General features: G+C 39.4%; 1 protein-coding gene across 5 annotated transcripts in view; it reads left to right on the plus strand.

The window, feature by feature from the left end:
• ATXN7L1 (ataxin 7 like 1) overlaps positions 1-22,967 on the plus strand; it is a 114,270-nt gene that overhangs the window by 72,356 nt on the left and 18,947 nt on the right. For 4 of the 5 annotated variants that reach the window (XR_011737071.1, XM_065844546.2, XM_065844536.2 and 1 more), the window contains 4 exons: positions 6,696-6,918; positions 16,529-16,812; positions 21,652-21,734; positions 22,588-22,844. Coding sequence is in view for 4 of the 5 variants with exons in the window: in XM_065844546.2 (XP_065700618.1) it covers positions 6,696-6,918; positions 16,529-16,812; positions 21,652-21,734; positions 22,588-22,844 (847 nt within the window). In the remaining variant the exon portion in view is untranslated. Of the gene's footprint in view, positions 1-505; positions 525-6,695; positions 6,919-16,528; positions 16,813-21,651; positions 21,735-22,587; positions 22,845-22,967 lie in introns of those variants that run through there. The other variant, XM_065844583.2, reaches the window with a different exon arrangement.

A 22,967-nucleotide genomic window follows, 5' to 3' on the forward strand; every position in this document is an offset into this window, starting at 1 on the left:
TGACGGCATCTGTGGCAATGTGAATCGTTTCACGTTCCAAAAGTACATGTTTACAGTCGTCGTAGAATCAGATTAAGTTGGCAGCCTGCTCCTCTCTGTAAGTGGCTCAGTTTACATTTCTTCTTCTAGCAGGATGTTTTGCATAATTTTGCTGATCCTACTCACTTGTAGACTTCGTGAAATGAGATTTGTTTTAGTGGGTTTATGTCAGAAAGCGAAGCTTGTGTTTATTGTAAATAAACACCAGCAGAACGGTGGTTATTTTAGCGCTTGATAATTTCCCAATTATGTCATTTGACCTGGAATGAAGCTTGCGATTGTCGAGCTGCGTTTTATGCAGCGGATCAGTCGGAGGGTTTGAGCTGGCAGTTTATTTCCTTTGTCAGTTTACAAGAAGTATCAAAATGAAACCGACTGTGCTGTTTCCTTTCCAGTGCGCAGCGCAAGAAGGGTGGAACGGTTTGCGGATATTATTTCCAAACTTTTTCAGCTGGACTTGGAATAGTGTTTTGTCAAAAAAGCTGGTAAAGTTATCTTTCGGTCTTGCAATGTTATGCTGTAGTTTGCTGGCATCAAATTGAAGTTTATTTTTGCTTAACCTCACGTACTGGGCTTTTTTTTTCTTAGTTTTGTTCAGATTGTGGCTGCAAAATGAAAGTGCTTACAAGGTGTTTATGAACTCTTGTTATGAACCAGCTGCCAGTTACTGCAGGATGACACATTTCTGCAAGCAGTCTAGTTGTTCAGTTTTCTGGTTGCTGGCTGTTGCTTTTCGGGCATGCGTGGGTCATTTTCTGTTTTAGTTTTATTAGAATGAATGCCAAGTACATTTGCAAACTTTGAACTGGGATCAGTACAAGGTGGCAGGTTTCATTTACTGAAATTGTAAGTATACATTGCTCAACTTTGCACAGTAAAGGGCTGTGCTGCAAAACACCTCAGGATATGCTGTAAATAGAAAAACTAATTTGTGCATAGGTGGTGTATGGAGTCGCAATAAGTAGCTTCTTAATCAACAAGACCAATACGTTACTGGAACAGAGTCACGTTGTGGATGAGATACTAAATTTCATTGCCGTGTGCTTAAATATTGTAAATGGGTAATAACAAACAGTATTCATATCGTGTTAGGAGCAGTCAGATAAATTAGTCTATGCTGTTTTAAGAAAAAGGGCTATGAACTCGACTGTGGTGAACACAAGCTCAAAAGGAGTTCTATTATTCTGTAATGTTTACTAACAGCAAATAACTTTCTTACCTTCCTTGGCTTTAGCAGTTATATTTTGTTTTTACCAAATGTAATGCCAAGCTGTAATCCATAACACTGGGTCTCTGAGTTATTTGTGGGTCAACTTAAAATTGATTTTTGCTTTAGGCCTCTTGTATGCAGGAAGTCAGATCGTGCTGAAGGAGAGTAATGTTTCAAAATGACTGGTGCTGACAAAGTTCTCGTGTCTCTCTTCTGACAACGTCAAAGGGATTTTTTGTTGTTGTTGTTTTAGCTACCTACAAAAAAAATGCTGAAAGACCAAAGGCACATCTTTGTCTACATTCAGGCTGCATCATGGCTTTTTTTCCTTTGCACCCTTTTGTGTCTCACCGATGGAGAAGGCACTAACTGTAGGCAAAACTCTTCACTTGATTTGATCAATTTTGAGTAGCGCATCTTGGGTAAGAATGGATGTATGTGGCATATACTAAAAAATATTTTTTGTTTGTAGTCCAAATTAAGATAATCTGCAGTTTCAGGATCATATATGGATTTTTTTTGGATACAAAACTGCTGCAATCCACCTGGAAATGTACAGTTGGCGTATTTTACTGGCAACATGTTTACTGTTGTGTCGTTGTCTGTAAGGTTTGCTGTGGGCTGAGTGCTCGATCTTGTGTGAGAGAGTTGAGGCAAAAAATTGAGAAAAGACTTTCTACTCAGAACGTGGCTTTGCCTCTTTTTCCCACACGCTTTGTTTGTGGCTCTGGAGCTCATGTTGCCTCTCTATTGCTTTGCTTTTTTGCTTATGATTAGAAGGAGATGTGGTGTTTCCTGCAAAACAGCTGCCAGTATTCCCTGGTGACCCATCAGAGAGGATCCCGTGGAATTACAGATTCAAAGGCAGACCTAGAGGACTTTGGCAGCTGCAGCAGAGCTTTTGGGAAAGGTAGGGGGTTGCATTGTGTAGGATGCAGAAAAGAAGATTAGAAATGGAGTAACAGGGCATGGGAGAGAAGCTCTGGTGATTCAGAGACTGTTAAGTCTCCAACAACATAAGGACTTCACATCTACAAACAATTCAGATTTGGCTGAGAAAGTTGGACTATATCCATGTTTCCATAGGACATGGAGAATCTCCTGGAATAGTTTAAGATCGTTCGCAATGCTGCTGATGCAGAGTTTGCAATGCACATTCGGACGATATATAGCGCTGGGCTTTTAGACTCTTGCCGCTAACTAGAAAAAATAACAGATATTGATCTGGAATTGATTCTTTAGAAAGTGCAGTTAATTCAGTGCGAGAGTGTTAAACTTTCTTTTGGGATTAATGTCATTAATACATTAACTGTTTGACAGCAGAAGTCACATGTTGCTTGTCACTTGCTGCAGTGGCTGCGCTGAGACAGCTGAGAGGTTGCAGAAGGATTACTGCGGTAAAGAGGATTGGAACTTTGATTGTGCCCTCTCTGCACTTGGATTTGACAGCAACTGGTATTTAGAAACTAAACGGAGTATGTGTTGTTATTTATGTGCGGTGTAAATGTCCATTTGGAAATATTTAAATTAGTTGGAAGAGTTTTCTTTCGTATTTTAAGCTTGAGCACACATTCACAGCACTGCAGGCTCTGCAGAAACTGAAATACATATAGAATTTAGGTTAGTATCTTATGAGCGATAACTGGTTTTCTAGTTGTCTTGCAGTTTTTTTTCATTTTTTAAGGGCAACAATTCTAATTCTCCTTTATGTTTGTTCATGTCCAGTGACTAGGCCACTTCTGTATGTAAACAGGGACGGCCATGTCTGCAGCTGCGTGTGTGCAAGTTCACCTGCCCTGCTAGAGCTAATCTGTCTACACATGAACTGCAAACAAGTGTAGAAATTCTTACACAGATGGCTGGTTGTCTCCCGAATGTGTTAGTGTGTGAATTTCTAATATTATAACAACTATTCAATGTGGAAATATCTTTTATTCATAAATCAATGTATTACATAGGCTGTATAATAGTAGATTTCTATATTATGTGTAATTCCTTCTATATATATAAAATTTGAATAGTCAAATTGGTAGAAATATTGAAGAAAACGGTGTGACCAGGAAGCTCTGATAGAGGAGCACCACCGCCCTGGTTTAAGCAGTTCTTTTTAGCAGCTGATGCCTTCTTGCTTTTTTGTATATTCCCACTGTTTCTCTTGGAAACTTATTACCGATGTCTAATGCTGATTCACTGCCACATACGTAGTAACGAAGGAGGAAGCGAGAAGCAACCTAATAGTTCTCGAGAAGGAATATGTCAATATTTAGTTATGATTTATGTCCCCACCATCGAGATTTGTTTATGAGGTTTCACGCTTTGGCAAGTCCAGCCTCCTGCGGCCGCGCTTGCCCGGCTCAGACGGTGGTTTTCTGCCTCCTTGGCGGGATTGCTCCTCCAGCTGTCCCCTGCGGCCCTACCTGCGAGGTGTCACCTGCCTGCTCCCGCTGACACCGAAGCGATGTTCACTCACGAGTAAACACGCAGGTTTTACCCGTGTGAGCAGTGTCTGAGCACACCAGTGGTTGTGTGGCACTGGCTGTTTGTGTTCTTCCTCCCGTGTGACTTTGCACTGGTCAAAATTTCCATTTAGCTTCTAGGAAATTTCGAGAGAAACTAGTGATGCTGATAATTCTCAAATATGTATCAGAGTCTGTCTAAAATGTGGAAGAGTTTCTGTAGCCGTGTTTTGGGGGAAGAGGGGAGTTTGAGGAGGTAAAAGGAAATGCCCAATATAGCAGTTGGTTCTGATCACAAGAACAATCACCGATCTGACATGCTCAGATCAAATTAATGATTTTTTAATCTTTTCCTTCCCTATCTTTTAAGTAAACATTTATGTAAAATAGTGGGATGCACCTTATTGTATTGTCGTATGACAACAGTGCCTCTCCCACCATTCTCTATGTCATAGTGAAAAATCCAAAGTTAATGTACTGATTTGCTCTTGGGAATTAATAAATTGAGAAAATTGTCTAGGGAAAAGCACCAAACGTTTAGCTTGACTGAAAACCCAGTGTAAAGAGACTGTTGAAAAATAACTTGCTATGGCATGTGATACTTAGATGACTTTCAAATATAATTTTAGATGGTCAGTATCTGGAATGTCCCTCTTTCCGGAAGATTAATTTTAATAACAGAGTAGTGTATTTCACTTCCAAATATATCCATAAGGATTATATTGAAGACACAGTTTACTAGAAGGCAGTCGATCTTGAGAAAACCAAGAGCTCTGGTGAAGATTGGAGTAATTCATCCTGAGTGTATATAATTTATGTATGGAAATCATGTTTTTTCCAAAGTTTTGCTTTATATACAGCTTGGTTTTGTTGGTTAAACAGCAGTTCCTTTTTATCAGTCCTCAAGTAATTAATAGGAAAGTTGCAAATTTTTATTAAGCTCATTTAAATTGATGAAGTAGTTGCCGAGGAGGTTGGTGAATCTTGAAACAATAACTATTATTTAACAAAATAACTACTGTGTGAGTGGCACTCTGCATTTCAGAGGCAGAGGCACAGCTTACATGGTTATTGCCACACATGGGAGTTGAAATGAATGTAAATAAACTGCATCCTGCAAAGGACTTTTGAAGGCAGGGGCTGCACACTGAGTGTGTGCCAGGGTGAAGACTGGGAAATGATAGGTGGCATTTAGGTGAGGGGATCTACTTTTTGTATTTAAAAAAAATTAAGAGTGTTTTTTTTCTTCAGTTGCAGGAGAATCTGCAGGGAATTTCAGTATTCGTAATTAAAGCTGTGAATATGAATATATGGAAGTTCTTAATCTTTAATAGAAAATTACTTTATGTAGTCATTGGAGATCTAATAGAAACAGTTCGGTATATTCTTTAATATTTTTTTAGGCATTTATCTTTGTTCTCGATGTGTTCACCTATTGCAAATTAATCATGGATGAATCCTTCTGCTACTGGCAAGTTTTTACTTGTGGGAATGCCAGACAAATTGTCACGTTTTGATTCCCTGTGGGAAATTTTTTCTTAGTTCTCCTTGAAACACCGAACTAGTGAGCGCAGGGTTGATGATGTAAAGACAAAACCTTCCCTTGCAGCAGCAGGTCGCTGCTGCTTCCTTAGCCTACCTGTGGCTGATGGAGTGATGCTTGGATTCTTCAAGTCAAGTGCTGCAGGCTTCAGATGAGGAAAAATTGCTGCATGTTGAAGGAGAAACTCCAGCTTGTCCAAAGTTGTCGGTCTATAATTACATTACGCTTGCTATGTTTGGTTACTGTGTCCAGACGGGGGTACCTGGCTGGTCCCCGCTCTCGGTGCCAGAGTCGCTGCTGCCGAGCATGGGCCCGCTGGCTGGGAAACTCCTCTTGCCAGCCCGCCCATGTCGCAGGGTGAAGGGGCTGGGGAAAGGGTGTTCCCACAAACGGCGACAGGACTGTTAAGGATTTATAGCACCTCTCAGCAAAAAACAGCTCCTGTCTCTTGTAATATTTTGTGTTTCAGTTCACAGCACCAGGCCTGTTGTTTGCAGTACGCTGTGGTTGGCTGGCTGGCCCAGCACTAGCAATTCTCCCCTGGAGAAGTATATAATTTGTAAAGAAAGGCTAAATACCTTCTTAAAATAATATTTTTATTTAACAATGTCAGAGACAGGACATTTAGATATTAGTAAATACTAATAATAACCAGACCCAAATAATTTTGCTGAAATCTGTCTGTCCTGAAGCCTCTTCTCCTGTTGCAGTGCTTAAGAGGTCTCTTGTGTGAGAGTGAACAGTGCTCACACAAGGACCTGACCTCTAGACGCAATGTTTGTAACTGATATATAAACTTCCTGCTTTTTTGCACTTGCCATTTGCTCTGTGTGGAGAAAAATAAGCTTTTACCTTGATTGGTGCTTGGAGGTAACTTCCAAGCTATGAACCAGGCAGAGCCTGCCTCTCCGAAAGGGCTGGGAGCAGCAGACCTTTTTCTATTTCTCGGTCTTCCAGTTGTTTTCCTTATAGCTTCGCATTAAACTTGAAATAAGGTAGTCATAATGTAGACTGCCCAATAACCAGGTCACATGAATTCTTCATAAATCATTATAGGAGCAATCTCATGTCTGTCGCAGGGTATTTCACTGGGTCATCTGAGCTGTTGTTACATACTCTTCTTTAGGTGAAAGAGCTGGGACACCTAGTGTACCTCACACAGCTGCTGGTGGTTGCTTATTGCTTAAAAAATGGTTTGAGGTTTCTTGATGAAATTTTCTGGGAGATTATTAGCATTTATTTTACTAGATTTTACATTTTTCAGAGCTCCACACGAGTTGATTTTGTTTAATTATCATGTGGTTTGATTACATTCACAACAGTAATGAACCGGTGTTCTTCTGAGTGATGAAATCATTGTAACTAGGAACAATTTCCTCTTCCCTGCCTTCTTGTTTTTTCTTTAAGCCCATGAAGTGTTGTAAAGCTTATTATTTTTCCATTACAGAACGAAGACACGGTTCAATGTGTAAACCTTCCCCTTCTCCAGCTTCTCCAGCCTGCAATTCCAGGACATCCCTAGTACAGATGAAACCGAAATCCTGTATCAGCGGCCATAACCCTGTCAGCAGCAACTCAAAGCCATTCAAAACGCCCAAAGACAATCTACTTACCTCCAGTAGCAAACAGCACACAGTCTTTCCTTCAAAAGTACCACGGGATAAACCATGGTAAGTACCAAAATAATAGTTACCGAAGACGTTTGTGTTAAAAAAAAATAGTAAGTATCTCTGTGTTCTAGTATGGGGGCCAGTTCTGTTTAATCTCTTCATCAATGATCTGGACAAGGGTATTGAGTGCACCCTCAGTAAGTTTGCAGATGGCACCAAGTTGGGTGGGAGTGTTGATCTGCTGGAGGGCAGGAAAACCATACAGAGGGAACTGGACCAGCTGGATCGTTGGGCTGAGGCCAATTGTATGAGGTTCAACAAGGCCAAGTGCCGGGTCCTGCACTTGGGTCACAACAACCCCAGGCAGCGCTACAGGCTCGGGGAAGAGTGGCTGGAAAGTGCCTGGGGGAAAAGAACCTGGGGGTGTTGATTGGCAGCAGCTGAACATGAGCCAGCAGTGTGCCCAGGTGGCCAAAAAGGCCAACAGCATCCTGGCTTGTATCAGGAATAGTGTGGCCAGCAGGACCAGGGAAGTGATCGTACCCCTGTACTCAGCGCTGGTGAGGCCCCACCTGGAATCCTGTGTTCAGTTTTGAGCCCCTCAGGACAAGAAAGACACTGAGGTGCTGGAGCGTGTCCAAAGAGCAGTGACACTGGTGAGGGGCCTGGAGCACAAGTGTGATGAGGAGCAGCTGAGGGAACTGAGGCTGTTCGGCCTGGAGAACAGGAGGCTGAGGGGAGACCTTATCTCTGTCTACAACTACCTGAAAGGAGAGTGTAACATGGAGGGGGTTGGTCTCTTCTCCCACGTAACAAGTGACAGGACAAGAAGAAATGGCCTCAAGTTGCACCAGGGAAGGTTTAGATTGGATTTTAGGAAAAAATACTTTGATAAAAGGGTTGTCAGGCATTGGAACAGGCTGCCCAGGGAAGTGGTGGAGTCACCATCCCTGAAGGTGTTTAAAAGATGTGTAAATGAGGTTCTTAGAGACATGGTTTGGAGGTGGATTTGTCAGTGTCAGGTTCGTGGTTGAACTCGATGATCTTAAAGGTCTTTTCCAACCTAAATGATTCTATGATTATATGTATATTTCATAATCATAAAAAAATCTCCATATACTCATCTAAGTTTACAGTTTAAGCCTCTACATTTTCTAAGGGAGGAAACTGGAATGTTTTTAAATTTGAAAAATAAACATATATATATAGGAAGAGGAAAAAGAACAGGGTTACTTCTCTGATGTTCTGTCAAATGTCTGCTTTTGTAAGATGCATATAGCAAGTGTGATATTGACCCAGTTTGCTATCTTTAGGGTCCATCTTCCATTACAGTATCAGCCATTAAAACTGATGCTTTTAACCAGCAGGGTAATTTTTTGCAGAGTTCTTAATATTTGCTTAACTGATGTTCGTGAAAACTTACTGGTTATAGTCATTTATCTTCAACTGCAGCTGCTCTTGAAGCTCATTCTGTGTTTTGATAATGTTTGATACCTTATAAGAAGACAGAAGAAAATTCTTGGCTGCAAAACTCACTATTTTGGGAGAGTCTTACATCATGTACTGTGATATATATACACATATAGGCTTTGAGACTTGCAGACCCATCCTCCCGTGACTGCAACGATAGCAGCCAAGTTGCAAAAATGTAAATGAGAGCAGAACTGGGTCATTATTTTATTCCATAAGAAACTATTTGGTCTTAAGTTATCTACAGAAAAGATGATTTGTGATGAGATCACCAGGTTGGTGACTCGGGATCTGGGTTCAGTCCCTCATTCTGCACAGGCTGCTCTTGCGAGTCCATCTCCTTGGCCCTAGTTCTGTGTCTGTGAACTTGAGATAATACAACTTCCTTTTTCTTAAGTTTTATCAGCTTAGTGTGTAAAGATCCTTCCCTTTTATATGTAATATTGGGCATAAGAAGGTCGTAATTTTAGGTAGGGTTTCTGGACCTAAGTGCCTTACAGCAGTAAATAATCTAGTGCAAACCATTCACCCATGAGACAAAGTATAAATTAAAATTATGTTAAAGTAATATAAAAGCTCATGTTTTCTGCCTGAAACATGCAGTAGTTTGTGTGATTTCAAAGACAGCAGCTTCTGCCTAGCTGTAGAATTTACCGTGCACTGGAACAAACGTGATCAAAATCTGATTTTCCTACAAATCTGAACCCGCCATCTCTATAAGCATGATGAGCATTCTGGACAACTTTGGTGTATAAATCTGAAAACAGAAAATACGAATGTTTACATTACTCACACCAATACACACAGATGAGATAGAGACTATTCTAGTTAATGTGCAAGTGCCTCATTTTACTATTTTTAAAAAGTATTCTTGACTGAATAGTGACCTTTTCTTCTAGAAACTGGAGAGGAATTTTATATGAGAGTGATTTTTTTTTAAGTCTAATTAAAAGAAAAGCAGAAAGGACGTTAGAGTATTAACACTATTAACTATAAACCTGTTTCTCATCCTAGTGTTACAGACAGCAAGTTGCATCTCAGCATACTGACTATAAACAGTATCTTCCGTTCTGGCAACAGATGGCATTCTGTCAGTCAGTAAAAGCTGGAAGGGAACAAAATAACTGAGCATTTCCACCAATCCCTTTTCCTTTTAGTGGGAACATCCCAAGCGTTTACTGATGATTAACAAGATAGTTTTAGCTGTTTAAAACTCTTGTACTGCCCTGTTAATACTTTGGCAATGAGTGTTGGTAGTTGTACTTCTGAATTACCCAGTGCTGGGTAATTCAGAGACAGTGCTGTGGTTTTGTTTACCACTGGGGAAAAACGAGGCATATAGCAGTTAAAGATATTGTAGTCATCACATAACGAATAATGAACAGTCTGAAGTAGAGATCAGTGTGTCTCTCAAAATGTAGTGTTACATGCCTTGGATAACATGACTTGTTAAAGAACAAAATCAGTCTGATAATGATCACAGGTTATAGAGAGCTGGCAGCTGTTATGGAAGAAAGTGTTTGTTCCTATTGCATTAGTGGATTTTTTTTTTTTTTAATTTAGAATTGTAGAAAACATTCAGCAGGTCTGATTTTCTTAAAGGACAAATTGTTTGTAAAATTTATTTTTAAGATAAGATTATATCTTCCATTCAGCTATCTGTAAAAGCCATAGAATTTCACCCACTTATCTTTTAGAAAGAAATAATTGACACATATACATTTGTCTCAAAAATGCAAATAGGATTCATCTTGTATCCAAGTGTTTTGGGGTTTATCATCCTCAGAAGCTCCAGTTATTCAGTGCTTTTTTTCTGTTACATTGTAGTCTCCTGCCACAAATACTTGACAGAGGTTCATCCAGACAGTTACCAAATTAGCTTAATTCAGGAATTTTACCACTTGTAATGATTGCTTTCCAGACCTGGAATAACCTTTGTTGCGCTTCCCTGATTCTTTCACACAGCATCTCTTCTAAACTTTAGCTGGTACGATTAGCAGTGGTATTTCAGCAGTGGCTTCTGCAACAGCATGGCCCAGGGGACCTGTCTGTTGTCGTGCCTGCCTGCATGGAGATGCAGCTCTTCCACTGTTTAATTCATTGTAGTTTTGGTTGAGTCATCATCTAAAACACTGACTGAGCAGCTCTTTCTCCTCGTCACATCCTGTGTTGTTCTGAGAGGCGCTGCAGAGGTTCAGGTTGCTCCTCCGATAATGTTTTAAAAAACGTGACCAGAACAATCAGATGAAATAGATCTGGAATTGCTTCATTTTTGTAGCTGCTGTTTTAATACTTCCCTTCTTGTAGCTGGAATGTGAAGGATTATTGTGAATACATCATACAGAAATATCTGCCAGCTCTGATTTTCTCCCTGTATCTCTCTAACATCATTGCTATTAATATAGCGGTGCTCAGAGAATGGAGTGGTGCTGGAGCACCACTGCTCTGTGAACAGGATAAATGCCAACCGTGGTTTCCTGGAGGTTGCAGTTGAGGTGGTAAGAAGCATAGCAAAAGGGTAGAAAATGGAGAGAAAAAGGCGGAGTAAGACGGTTCATAGTAATAACAACAAGAAATCATAATTAATAAGGATACCCCAGATACTTACCCTTTATGCCACTTCTCTTGCTGTGCCCCAGTGCCACTGCCATGGGGGATCTGGGTGCTGTGATGCAACAGGTGTCCATTTCCACCCACCCATCATCCTGAGCAGGGGTGAAACAGGGCCATCAAACTCATCTTCACCAGGGGCCACATCAGCCTCACAGTTGCCTTCAAAGGGCCTAATGTAATTTTAGGACTGGATAAATGTAGCCGTGGGGTAAAGTGTTAAAGTAAGCTGGCCCTCTGGCACCAGCTGAAGCAAGTGTCCTTGATCTCCCTCCGTGAGGATTAGCCATGGCCTGCCAGAAGTTCTGAAAATGAGATGGAAATGATGTGGTTTTCATTAACATGTAGAAAACTGACAGTCTTTCTGTAAACAGAAAGAGGATCACAAAGTTATACCTATGGGTAATAATTTAAAATTTAGCATGTCACTTTTCAAGAGGTATTTTTTAATCGTCTCTAAGTCTTTATTTCTTTGTGTTAGGAAATGTTTCGTACTGAGGTTGGAAAGGTGAAGTTTGTGAAGATTTAAGGATATTCCTAACGCAGCATGGAATTGGAAACAAAATTCAGCAGAGTTAACTTGGGCCACATATTCTAACCACAAAATCACAAATACTTCGTTACATTGTAGAGGCAATCCTAGCAATGTAGAATAGAACAATGTTTTATGATTTTAAATGTTTGTGAACTGCTTTTCTCCACAATTTGGAAAGAGTTGAGTCAGTGGCTGAGATTTTAAAATTAATGTAGTTATGAGTAACCAAAAAGAAAAATAAAACCAGCCAAATTACATAACAGCAAAGAACAATAATTTTTAAAAGTCTGAGGAAGGGAAAACAGAGGTAATAAGGAGCTACACGTGTGAGGAGTGTTGTGACACACTACAGTTATTTTTCTTGCTTGGGAATGACAGTGATGAGCAATGGCCTGGAAATAAAAAGAATTGCTACAAGATACTTAGGAGGGAAATTCAGTCTTGCTTCAGGAGTTTGCCGCAGGTTCTGCTGAAGGAGTTGTTAACCAGACTGGACTATTTCAGTTGGAAGGGACCTACAATGATCTTCTAGTCCAACTGCCTGACCAAGAACTTGAGGAAACAGAGGGAAATCACTTATCTGACAGAGAGAATGAGCTTTTGCAGCCTGTCATGATCAGGCACTTTGTGTAGCCCTGTGATATTTTTGTAACCTTTTTCTAGTTCCCTTCTAATTCATCAACATTGCCATGGGACCGCTGGTCAGCAATGCTGGAACCCATATTGCAGTATCAGTAAAACTAGGGACTTAAGAAAACTCAGTTTGTTCCTTAGTCTTATTTGCCATATTCCTTTTTTAATATAAACACAACAAGAAAATATAAGCTCATTTTGCTTATCCACTGTGACCACTAAATATTTTTGTCATTATTTTCCAGTATGTTTTTTCCCATATCTCACTGCAGACTGAATGGTTTGTTATTTCATGTGTAACTTTACATTTGCTTATAATAAAATACGTCTTTGAATTAATGACCTTTACCAAAACACTCCATGCTACTTTTTACAGCTGCCTTCATCTCTTCATAATTTAGTTTCTCTCGATCCTGATTCCATCACCAAATGTTGTCACAAATAATCTCGTACTTTTTTCTTAAGACCAGTGAAGTTTTCGACCATGTCAGACATGGTAATGATGGCTAGAAAGTCTCCCTAGCAAGCACCCTTATTGAATCATAAATCTCTAAAAAACTAGTTTTTAATTTTATGTTGTTTAACATTTGCTTTTAAACTGGTTTTATTTGTGTTTTATAATGCCTTTCAGAAGTCGTAACATTTTCACAGTTATCTTTGTCAGCTTAACTGGTAACCTCATCAAACAGTAAAACCAGATGTCTTTTCCAAGATATGATTTTCAGCAAAACCACGTGAACTAGTTGTTTATCAGTTTATTTTTTATTAGTTTTTCCATTATTTCTTCCAAAACATTTGGGTTTTCAGTGTGGATGCAACAGCAGCACTCGGCTGGCTTCGCCAAGTTGCCAGATATTCAAAGATTCAATTAGAAATTAATACACTGAGACCCAGCATCTCTGCAGCTCTTTTGGGATTTCTGACCACATTACCCAGATTTGCTTATGTTAAAGAAATCATGATTTTTCAGCTGGCACTTTACACTCACCAAGGGAATAAAAAACCATTTTTATCTGATTGGAGAGCATTGTCCTGCTTCCTTCTTGATGCTGAAGAAATACTGAACATTTCTGTAATTTTTGCATTGCTAATAACTATTTTACTGCCCTTTAGGTACATACTGCTATTATTATTAGAATTCCTTTTAAAAAAAGTAAACTTGCCTTTACTGAATACAGATTTTTCTTGCCTGTCTTTGGCAATTGTCTACTCCTATTTTTCTCATTTTCAGTGGTTGTCATGTGCCTTTCCTGGGTTTTTATATTTGTTGCATGTGGCTTTTCTAAGTGCCCTTTCGCCAGTTGTCTTTAGCAAATCTAAACAGGTTCTTAATTCAAAAATTCTTTTTAAAATATAGTAAATAAGACTAAGGGCCTATTTTACATCTTTCCAACAAACTTTTAGAAGAAATCCTCAATTTTCACTCAGTTTGGGAAAAGAACTCTCTTTAACCATGAAATATACATATAAGGATTTGTGATTTATTTACCTTTTTAGTTCTTAGTAGCAGACCATGGTCACCAGTCATGTGCAGCCTGCAATTTGCCTTTTGGTTATCGATTCATCTTCATGTGTTATGCTAAGATGAAACAAGAGTTCGTTACTATTGAATGCAGTACACACTTAGAGCTAAAAAAAAAATGAATTATCTATTGTAGCTTCTAAAATTTCAAATAATTCCTATAGATTGTGTGTCTTCACATACTGGAGTTTGTTGGGGATTTTTCTGCGTCGCAATGAAACGCGTAATGAAAGTTGACTTGTTGATCTGTAACAAAACTGAGTTCCTTCCCCTGGGCCTTGTTGATTATCACAGTGATCCATCTGTATGTGCCCCGCTGTTTGAGGTTCTGAGCGTTGCAAAAGACAGAACTTCCATCTTAACCGCCTTTTGCCACGAGAACAGAAAATACCTTCACTTTGTATTGATGCTTTGAATTAAGATAGATCTTAGAAACTGAGCACGAAGATTTTTTCATATGTTTTTACATAGTTTTGTATAGCAAAACTACTTGATCTAGAGTAAATAAATCTTATATTTTCAGAAAATGTAATTGCCATCTGTTTAAAAGAAAGAAAAATAATTCCTACCTTGAGATATTATAATTTGTGTCTGTGATTTAACTTAATAAGTTCAGAGCATGTTTGAAAAATAGACAGAGGATCACATCTTCTTTTCTGTAGCTTCATGTTTGCGTTGTCATTGAAATACTTCATGCAATTCTGGCTTTGTGAGTCAGTTAAATTTTTTTGTTTAATTACTGGCCAACGCTCCACCTTTCACTGCAGTCGGATCTGTCTTCTGACAGGCTGACTGCTGTATTTATGGTACCATAGGATACAGAAGTTTCATATAATTCAATTCCAGCTCAAGAATATGTCTTGGTGTCTAGATTATTTTAGTTTTATATATTGTTTATATCAAAGCTTGTACATTTTTATATATTTTTATATGTTAAAATACCCTTAGAACAACTTTCCAGCGTGGGGGAGTCCCCTCCAGCCACACACGCTGCCCTTGCTGTTTACCATCCTCCGCAACTATGGGCAAACAGAGGTTTGCAGAACCACAGGAGGGTCAAGACTGGAGTTGTTTTGGGCCCTGCTTCTGACCTTTCCAAAGGTGTCCCACGGAGAATCCATCACATAGGCCTCTTTTTCTGATTGTAGAGACTCTGCACCTGCTAACTGTTCTTTCCGTGGGAAGAATGCCAAGAAGGTGACATTTTCCAGACACAAAAGATGGACATTATGTGAGACTTGTGAATGGGGGAAGCCCCAAACTGTACAGTGATGTGCAGAGGGGCAAATGTTGCCTGTCCTGGACCACTGACACCAGCGCGGCCTCTGGCAAGAAACTGTTACCTGCACTGACACATGGCCCTGTACTTCAGAATAGCTACTCGCTTAACAGCAGTTCTGTGTTCAGCAGACATCACTTGAGTGATGCACTTGTAGAAGCTCCGTGCTGCCACGCGGAACTGCTGCAGTGACCTGCGAGAAACACTGTTCTTGGAGTACAGTTTCCTAAGGAGTAATTTCACGCTCTTCATACATGTTTCATTTTATCTTCAAGCGTGTACATCAAGTTAAACCTCTAAGATAATAATAGGTTAAAGAATCCCCAAATTTTAAGAAGTTTTTTCTATGTGGGACTGTTACCTTTATGCTGGGGATTAGAATTAGGGATGTTAGCTTAGTTCTGTGCAATTCATAAGGGGAGAGATAGGAATACTGTTTAGGAGACTCTCCTGCTTTTAGGGGAATTCGTTTTACCTTTTAAACTATTGCACTGGTATTTAAGAAAACTTGTGTTTCTTTCATTTGCTCAGTATGAGTGATAGTCTGAAAATTGTCATTTTTGCATGGTCCCTGTGTGAATTTGCTTACAAGGCAGATGATAGCCAGCTATTTGGCAGGAGCAACTCTTCAGGCGATGTATGGGAAGAGCTGAACAAGGAAGAGCTTTTCATTTGCGACTTTCAGTGAAACCTGGGCTTAAAGTTCTGGCAATTTAGTTTAATAAATTAGTGTTTTCTCCCTGGGATTGTGTAAGTAAGGAGGGGTATATCATTTATGTATTATGTACTAATTGGTAGTCACAAGACACACAATTTTGGAGTTGTTGGGTGGGTAAAAAGCAGCTACTGTTGCTGGTTTATTTCCTCGTGCACATAGGAGACAAAAATGTTAATGGAATTGAAAATGACTTGTCTTAATCTTTTTTGCTGCCAAATGGAGAAGGTAATGTTTGTGTCACTTAACTAGTCAGGAGTAGTTACTGCAAGCTTTATTTTGAAAAGGGACAACTAAGCTAATAATTATATTGTGAATTTTTATTTTTATGTTCACAAGATTTTATGAAAAATACATTTTAGTGATGCTTAATTCATCAAGGATTTTAATACTTTTTAAGGGCCTGCTTTTAGGATTTCTGTGCTTAAAATCTCTTTTCTCCTGGTTCCCAGAACTTGTATGTCATTCAGACACTTCAGAGCAAAATAATTATTTTTGTATTTGTTTCAAAATATCAATAGTGTCAGCAAACTACTTCATTATCATGGTGAGCTTAGTACTGTGTACACATACCTGGTATGTGCTTCCGTTAAAGGCATGAGACCACATGTGTAAGGCGGTATGTTTTGCTTAGTGCAAATGACTTATTTTGTTTATTAATAGCGTAGTAAGGATCTTAAAAAACCCCACAAAGGTTCATTTTCATAATTTTCTGTATTGGCAGGCTTTACATGTGCCTGGTTTTGTAAACATTTGATTGAACAAAAATAGGCAACAATGGTACTAAGTATTTCATTCTAGTCTAATCCAAAGTTATTCTGTTGGTTACACTGAAATTTTTGTATCTGTGGAAGGGAATCTTTGGTACAGAAAATACAGCTTCAAGATTTTTCTTTGGTTTTGCAGCGTTCCTGTTCCAGTAGTCAGTCTAGAGAAAATTCCTAACCTGGTGAAGGCAGATGGTGCCAATGTTAAAATGAATTCTGCAACCACTACCACCATCACCTCCTCCTCAGCCTCTTCCTCCACCATACCTGCTCCAACTTTGGTCAAATCTGGTTTGACATCCAAGTCAGTGCCACCATCACCAGAAAAGATTCTGAACGGCAAAGGAATTCTAGCTCCATCCATAGACAAGAAACACCAAAATGGCACTAAAAGCAGTAACAAGCCTTACAAAAGACTTTCAGGTGAGTGATGTTGTAGTTCACCATTTGATGTAGTCCATCTTTCTTCATTAATATTTCTAGAGCTCAGAAATAATGCCCTAATAAAATGCTGTAACCTGGTTTGGGTTGGTTGGTTTGTTTTTTAAACTGTAAGATGCCCGTTTACATGTATGACAAAGAAAGCTTTCACACTCAGCATGTGTAAAGTATTTTCAAAGTACACATTTTGTTTAGCTTGAAATGATAGAATGTTTAATGCATTTCTCACCTGGTCAACAGACCATTTCATTAAAACAGAAAGGCAGAAGTCTTCCTCAAGCCATTTTATGTGTTGGGTGTTTACAACAAAAGAAAATGTGCCTCAGTGGAGTGACTTTAGTGTAGTCATGATCAAGTCAAACAGTTGAGGTTTAAGATATTTCATTATCCACCAAGTCATGATTATTCAAATAGTCTTCTTTCTTAGTTTTAAATAGCAGAAAATTCTCAGAAGGTATGGGAAGTGCTTGGCAAGCCTTAAAAGTTGTCATTCCCCTCCACCTCTCTACCCCTGTGATTCAGACGGGTGAAGATATTTGTGGCGTGGGGATCTGGATCCGTCTCAGGAAGCCAGGACGGTGGGATTGAGGGAGCGACCATGACTGTGGCAGTGCCCTGGGTGGCCGTGGGCAGAGCTGAGGATGTAGGTCCCTGTGCAAATCTGCCACCGAAGCAGAGAACACCTCGTCGTGGAAGGGCAGCCTTCCAAAGGTTGCCATCCGTTGGGAGTAAGAATTATTTTCCAGGGAGTTTCCTGGGGTGCCCCATGCCAGCTGTTGGGCAGTGAGTAGAGAATTTGCCCCTTAAAGCTTGAAAACATTTTTATTCTGTATGAAAGGAAATAAAAGTGTTTTGAGGGGATTTTTTTCTTTTTCTTTTTTAACAAAAGTAACTGACTCAAGTTTACGGCTTCAGAAGCTGTTCAGAGTCTATTCATCAGCTGGCAGTACTTTGTGATTTGGGCAGGAACTTCTCGTGTGTACTGAAAGACTAATTTTGCTAATGGCAGCGTGATCCACATTAGATCGTCAGTTTGGCAGAAAGTTGACGTGATTTCTAAACGTGCACTGGTTATGAACCAAGTGTAAGTTGTACAAGAGAAATAATTTCATTTTCACTTAAGGAGTGTGCCCGACTTTTTGACTGAATATCGGGTTTATTTTTTTTGTTCTCTCAAATTTGGCAGCTGGCCTGTGGTGCTGCCACCTTGGCTTGACTCCAGAGCAGCGCGAGGTGTTTGCTGGGGCTGTGTGGGGTATGGAACAATGCCATTGCCTCAATGTGTTCAGAACACTGATTGCTTTCTTAACTAGTTGAAGGTGGCATCTAAGAAAACAGAACTTTTGTTCACGATAGTGTTACACAAAATGAAAAAAAATATTTAGAGAAAGTAGCTGATTAGGCTTTTAAACCTTACGTTTCACTTGCTAAGATTCAATTTGTTATTCTAATAAAAAAATCTATATTTTTTTTTCTTTTAAACTAATATTTCCTTTAGTGGTTTAGCTGCTTGATTTAACTAATGAATTCTGAATTCCCACTTGGCAAATGAAACTGATGTATCTTGAGATACTCGTTTTCCTTATGTCATCCCATACCACTGCTGGGCAGGTGATACTTGCACCTTTTTTTGTACATATGCTGCTGAAATGTGTTGACAAAGGAGAATGATTTCTGTAGGGCCTTCCTTCAGCGTGTTCACTTTTGCTGTGGAGGAGACTCCATCACTGTTGTGTCCCAGGTGTCCCGTGCAGTGTCTCCCAGGCTGGGGAACGCTTCGCTGGGGAGATTTCCAAATAGACCGGGACTGTGTGCAGGACTGTTTGAGCTCTCTGATAGGCATTCATTTACTGTTATATGGTTAACGGATCCACAGAGTTTATACTTTGTAAAAAACTCCTCTGTCATCAGATTGAGAATCCGCTCAGTCTTGCTTCTGATGCCTCGTGTATGGATGCAGCCACACAGTCATTCAGCAGTGATGCAAATAGAAGTCCTGAGAGCACTGGAGATGAATTGCCTGTAGGTTGTGTGTCACTGTGATGGATTCCTCTCCATTATTATACAGAACTATGCAAAGGCTGAGAAACAGATCTGGGAAGGTCCATGAGATGATTATTCTAGATACCCCATAAATTTCATTCATTTAATGCTAAAAGGATGAGACAGCGGTTAGGGGCTTTAGGTTTCCCTCAGTCTGCTACTGTGGAACTGTACAGCTGTTCATTTTTGAAGCTGCTTAATAGGTCTGGCCAGTTTACATTTGAGGTTTTTTTCCTTTTTAGCAACCTGCACTCTCTTTCATACCATTTCCCTGTTTGTGGTGAGGTTTGTTTATCTCCTTTGCTGAGAGCCAGTGCTTGTTTGGGTGATGAATGAACCTGCCCTCTTTTCAGGAGCACTGTCACTGCTGAGAGAGGAAGCAGCTCGTGGAACCACAAAACACAGCCTATACCTGCCCAGCACAAGTTGATCAGTGTTCCCTAGTAGCAAGCTGCAAAAAAAATATTTTTCTCCTAAATCTTCCTTAGTTCTTGACCTTTTTGAGGTGAAGTTAAAGACTGGAGGTGCCTAGTTTACACCAAGAATATCTGTTGTGTTGCAAACAGGAGTTTGAGATGCTTCAGTTTTGGCCATTCCTCTTCTTGCAGCGAGGTCATAGCGATTGCTCTTCACTGCATCCACCAAACAGAGAGAAGTGGAATCTGTTCTGGAGAAGAAGGTTTCTCAAGCCGTGCCTGTGCACAAGAGCCAGGGGCTTCTCAAGCTACACAGTTCCTAATACTGAGGTAGCGAGAAGCTGCATTTTGTTATTGATAAGAAGGTGATAATCTTCATTTAATGCGTTACCTAAACCAAGCACATCTGTAGCTGGCAACTGGCTGTCTGTGGTTGCTCTGGAACAGCTGCGCACGTTTCAGCCCGGAGAAGCGGTTTCCTGTTTGTTTAGTGTTTTTTCTTTCTCAGGGAAAACATGTAATTTTGTTGTTCCGTGTAGGCTTCCACTTTTTCTGACTGTAATTCATTCTGCTGATTTTTACCTCTATATGGTTTCCTGAAAACTGGCTTTGCTATAATCAGTCCCGCGAGTCTTTTTTGGTCGGGACACTTACTGACAAGTAGCAATCTGGATGCTCCCAAAGGGAGCACTTCTGATTTTTGAAGTATTTTATGTTTCCCTGTTGGCTCAAAACAGTCCTCACTTGGTGACTTTGAGAACCCATTCCACAGCCTTATGATTGCCCTCAGGATTTTTCTTTTGAAGGCGTTTTTATAAGTCCATATAGTCTATTTTGTTTGGGTTTTTTAAATTTTCGTTGAAAGTTTTTAGGCAAGGGATTCAGGAAATTGTGATAGAAATGTCATACACGGGAAAAACAGGAGTAATTAACTCCTTTAGTTCATGAACGTGTGTTTTCATCCATTACGTAGAAAAAAATGTTTATGACATTTAGTCAGGCACAGCTACTTTTCTGTTTCTGTTGTGCTCTGAAGGCCACAGAAACTCCTTGTGACAGATTTCTGTCCCTTCGGAGATTTCACAAAAAAAACCGGTGCCAGCTGTTTTTTCCAGGCTCACTTTTTGGTATGTCTCTGCTAATAGGTTGATAACATAACTATTTAACGTTGGCTTTATCATTGTATAAGTCCATAGAGCAGAGTACATAAAGCTGGCAGTAATTGTGGCTGACAGTTGTTGTCTAACAGGCTACTTGGCCTCACGTCTCTTCTTCCAGCTGTTCTCCTTGCTGCGATGCTGCCATAACATTGTAACATTGCTGTGATTGCCGTCTGCATCCTAACTCTGATTTGTTTGTTTATAAGGAATATGCAGATCCTCAGATTAAATGTTGTATTTGAGTAGAGGATGTTTATTGTACCTGAATGTAATACTGCTGTATAGTTAAAATAGGCTTTGGCGAGTGGTTTACGTTCCACTGTCAAACAAAAGCAAACCCCACTGCCAGTTAAAACTTAGGGTGTCAAGGTGTATAAACATAATGGTAGAATTTTTGGTGGCACAAATTACAAAGTGTATGTCCCTAGTTTTGTTAAAGCACTGTAGTGAAAACCCTAAAATTATGTGAACATAACGTAAAGGAGGTGATGCTATCTGTGGTATATAAATACTAAAATATTCATGAATATGAAATATGCAAATACAGCATATTAAATATTAATGCACTTTTAATGTTAACCATGAGTAGAACTCATGTAAATGCCTTTTTTTCATAATCTCTGCAAACTTGAAACTCCGTGCTTCCCTTCACTTAGGGAAATAAGAACTAACATACATGTTATTTTTGTACAGATTTAGGGGACAGATTTAGATAAATTTTGTTTTTAAAATACCACTGGTAATCTTGCGTCTACTTTTGAGATACCATGGGTTGTTTTGCAGAGTTTCCGAGTGTGTCAAAGAAATGTTACTCAAAGAGCTTGTGATATTTAGTCTGTATGTGTCTCAGCCCAGCTCAGAAGCTGGATGTGCAAATGCCGACGTTACAAAGGGAGCTGAACTTGGAGGTATTTGGCTTGGTCCTGTGTTTGGGCCACTCTGTTGAGCACAGCTCTGTAAACAGACTGATTTCTATGAAGTCTGTGCTTGAAATCCTGCTCCGAATAGCTTGAAACACCTAAGGACAAAAAAAGGCAGAACCGCGAGTGCTGTACATCCCGCTGTTATGGGATGCTGGGGTTGGGAACAGTGATTTGGGCTGAGCCTGGTTGAATTCACTACTATCAGGCAAAAATTGTAGCTACTCTGGTTAAAATTTGTGTAATAATCTTTTTTTTTTTCTCCCCCCCTTCATTAAACAGAAAGAGAATTTGACCCAAATAAACACTGTGGAGTTCTGGATCCTGAAACAAAGAAACCTTGCACAAGATCGCTCACCTGCAAGGTATTTTTCTTAGAAGATAAAATATCAGATGCTTTGTTATAGTTTAAATCCTACCACAGTAGTTTGAGAGGTCATACCTGCTCCTGTCTAACAGACAATGGGTATGGTATTCAGACGCTGTCTTCAGGTAATTCTTTTGAGTAATTCTGTTTCTTTGAGTCAGAGCATCTGCATTATTCCACTGATATTTCTGAAAAGATGTTTTTTCTGTCATTTTGCTATGCAAAAAGCATTGATGTTTCATGTTGAAGCACAAGTGTTATTTTAAATGCTCCCTTTTTGGTTCATGTATGCAACAAGGTTGAAGTATAGTCAATTTTTAGTAAGAAATTAACATGATTTTTGTATACTACATTATTTGGAGGCTGCCCTTGCAATAGTAATGTCTCGTGTCAAAAAGTAGCAGCAATGTAAGACATTTATAATGAATATTTGTACGTGTATGTGCTGCTTGTCAGTAGAGATAATCAGTTAAATTTGTTTTAAACTGTATTAACATTTTTCAATCCAATGAAATCAATTTTTCATTGTAAGTTAAGAGCTACAATGATGTTACTTCTTAATATTTTAAACTTATTGAAATTATATTTTCTGCTTTGGAAAAGGTAAGTCAATAGACTCTGTTATATGAAAATTTTTGCAGAAAGTAATTTTAGCCTTGATGTTGGCATTTCTTAAGAATTACTTCATAAATTGTCAAAGAAAATGTGGAATAACAGCTTTATTTCCATAACTGTGGCTAAAGTTGTTTGAAGTAGATTTTATCTTTGAGAGTTGTGGTGTATCGGAAGTATAGAGGACTCATAAACAATGTCATGCACACACAAATGCTTTTTAACCACCCTATTTTTAGACTCATTCACTTAATCATCGACGAGCAGTTCCAGGCCGTAAAAAACAGTTTGACATCCTTCTAGCTGAACACAAAGCTCGATCCAGGGAAAAAGAAGTTGCAAAAGACAAAGAGCATCCACCGTCTGCAAGGGAAAGCTTTCAGAGCCAGCCCACACCAGCACCAGACTCCCTGTCCGGATCTTCAGTGAACTCTGGCCAAGAATCTAAAGTAACATCTCCTGCAAAATCCAGACCACCAAATTCCGTACTTCCAAGGTAAGCGATTCTCCGGTTGCAGTGCTGCATTCTGAAGGTGCTGTGAGACATGTCATAGTCTTCCATACAGCTTATTTTATAAACAATTGGTATTTATCTGAGCTATTGCATGATAAAACATAT

Source organism: Patagioenas fasciata, chromosome 1 (genome assembly GCF_037038585.1).
Source record: "Patagioenas fasciata isolate bPatFas1 chromosome 1, bPatFas1.hap1, whole genome shotgun sequence".
Classification (NCBI taxonomy): Eukaryota; Metazoa; Chordata; class Aves; order Columbiformes; family Columbidae; genus Patagioenas; species Patagioenas fasciata.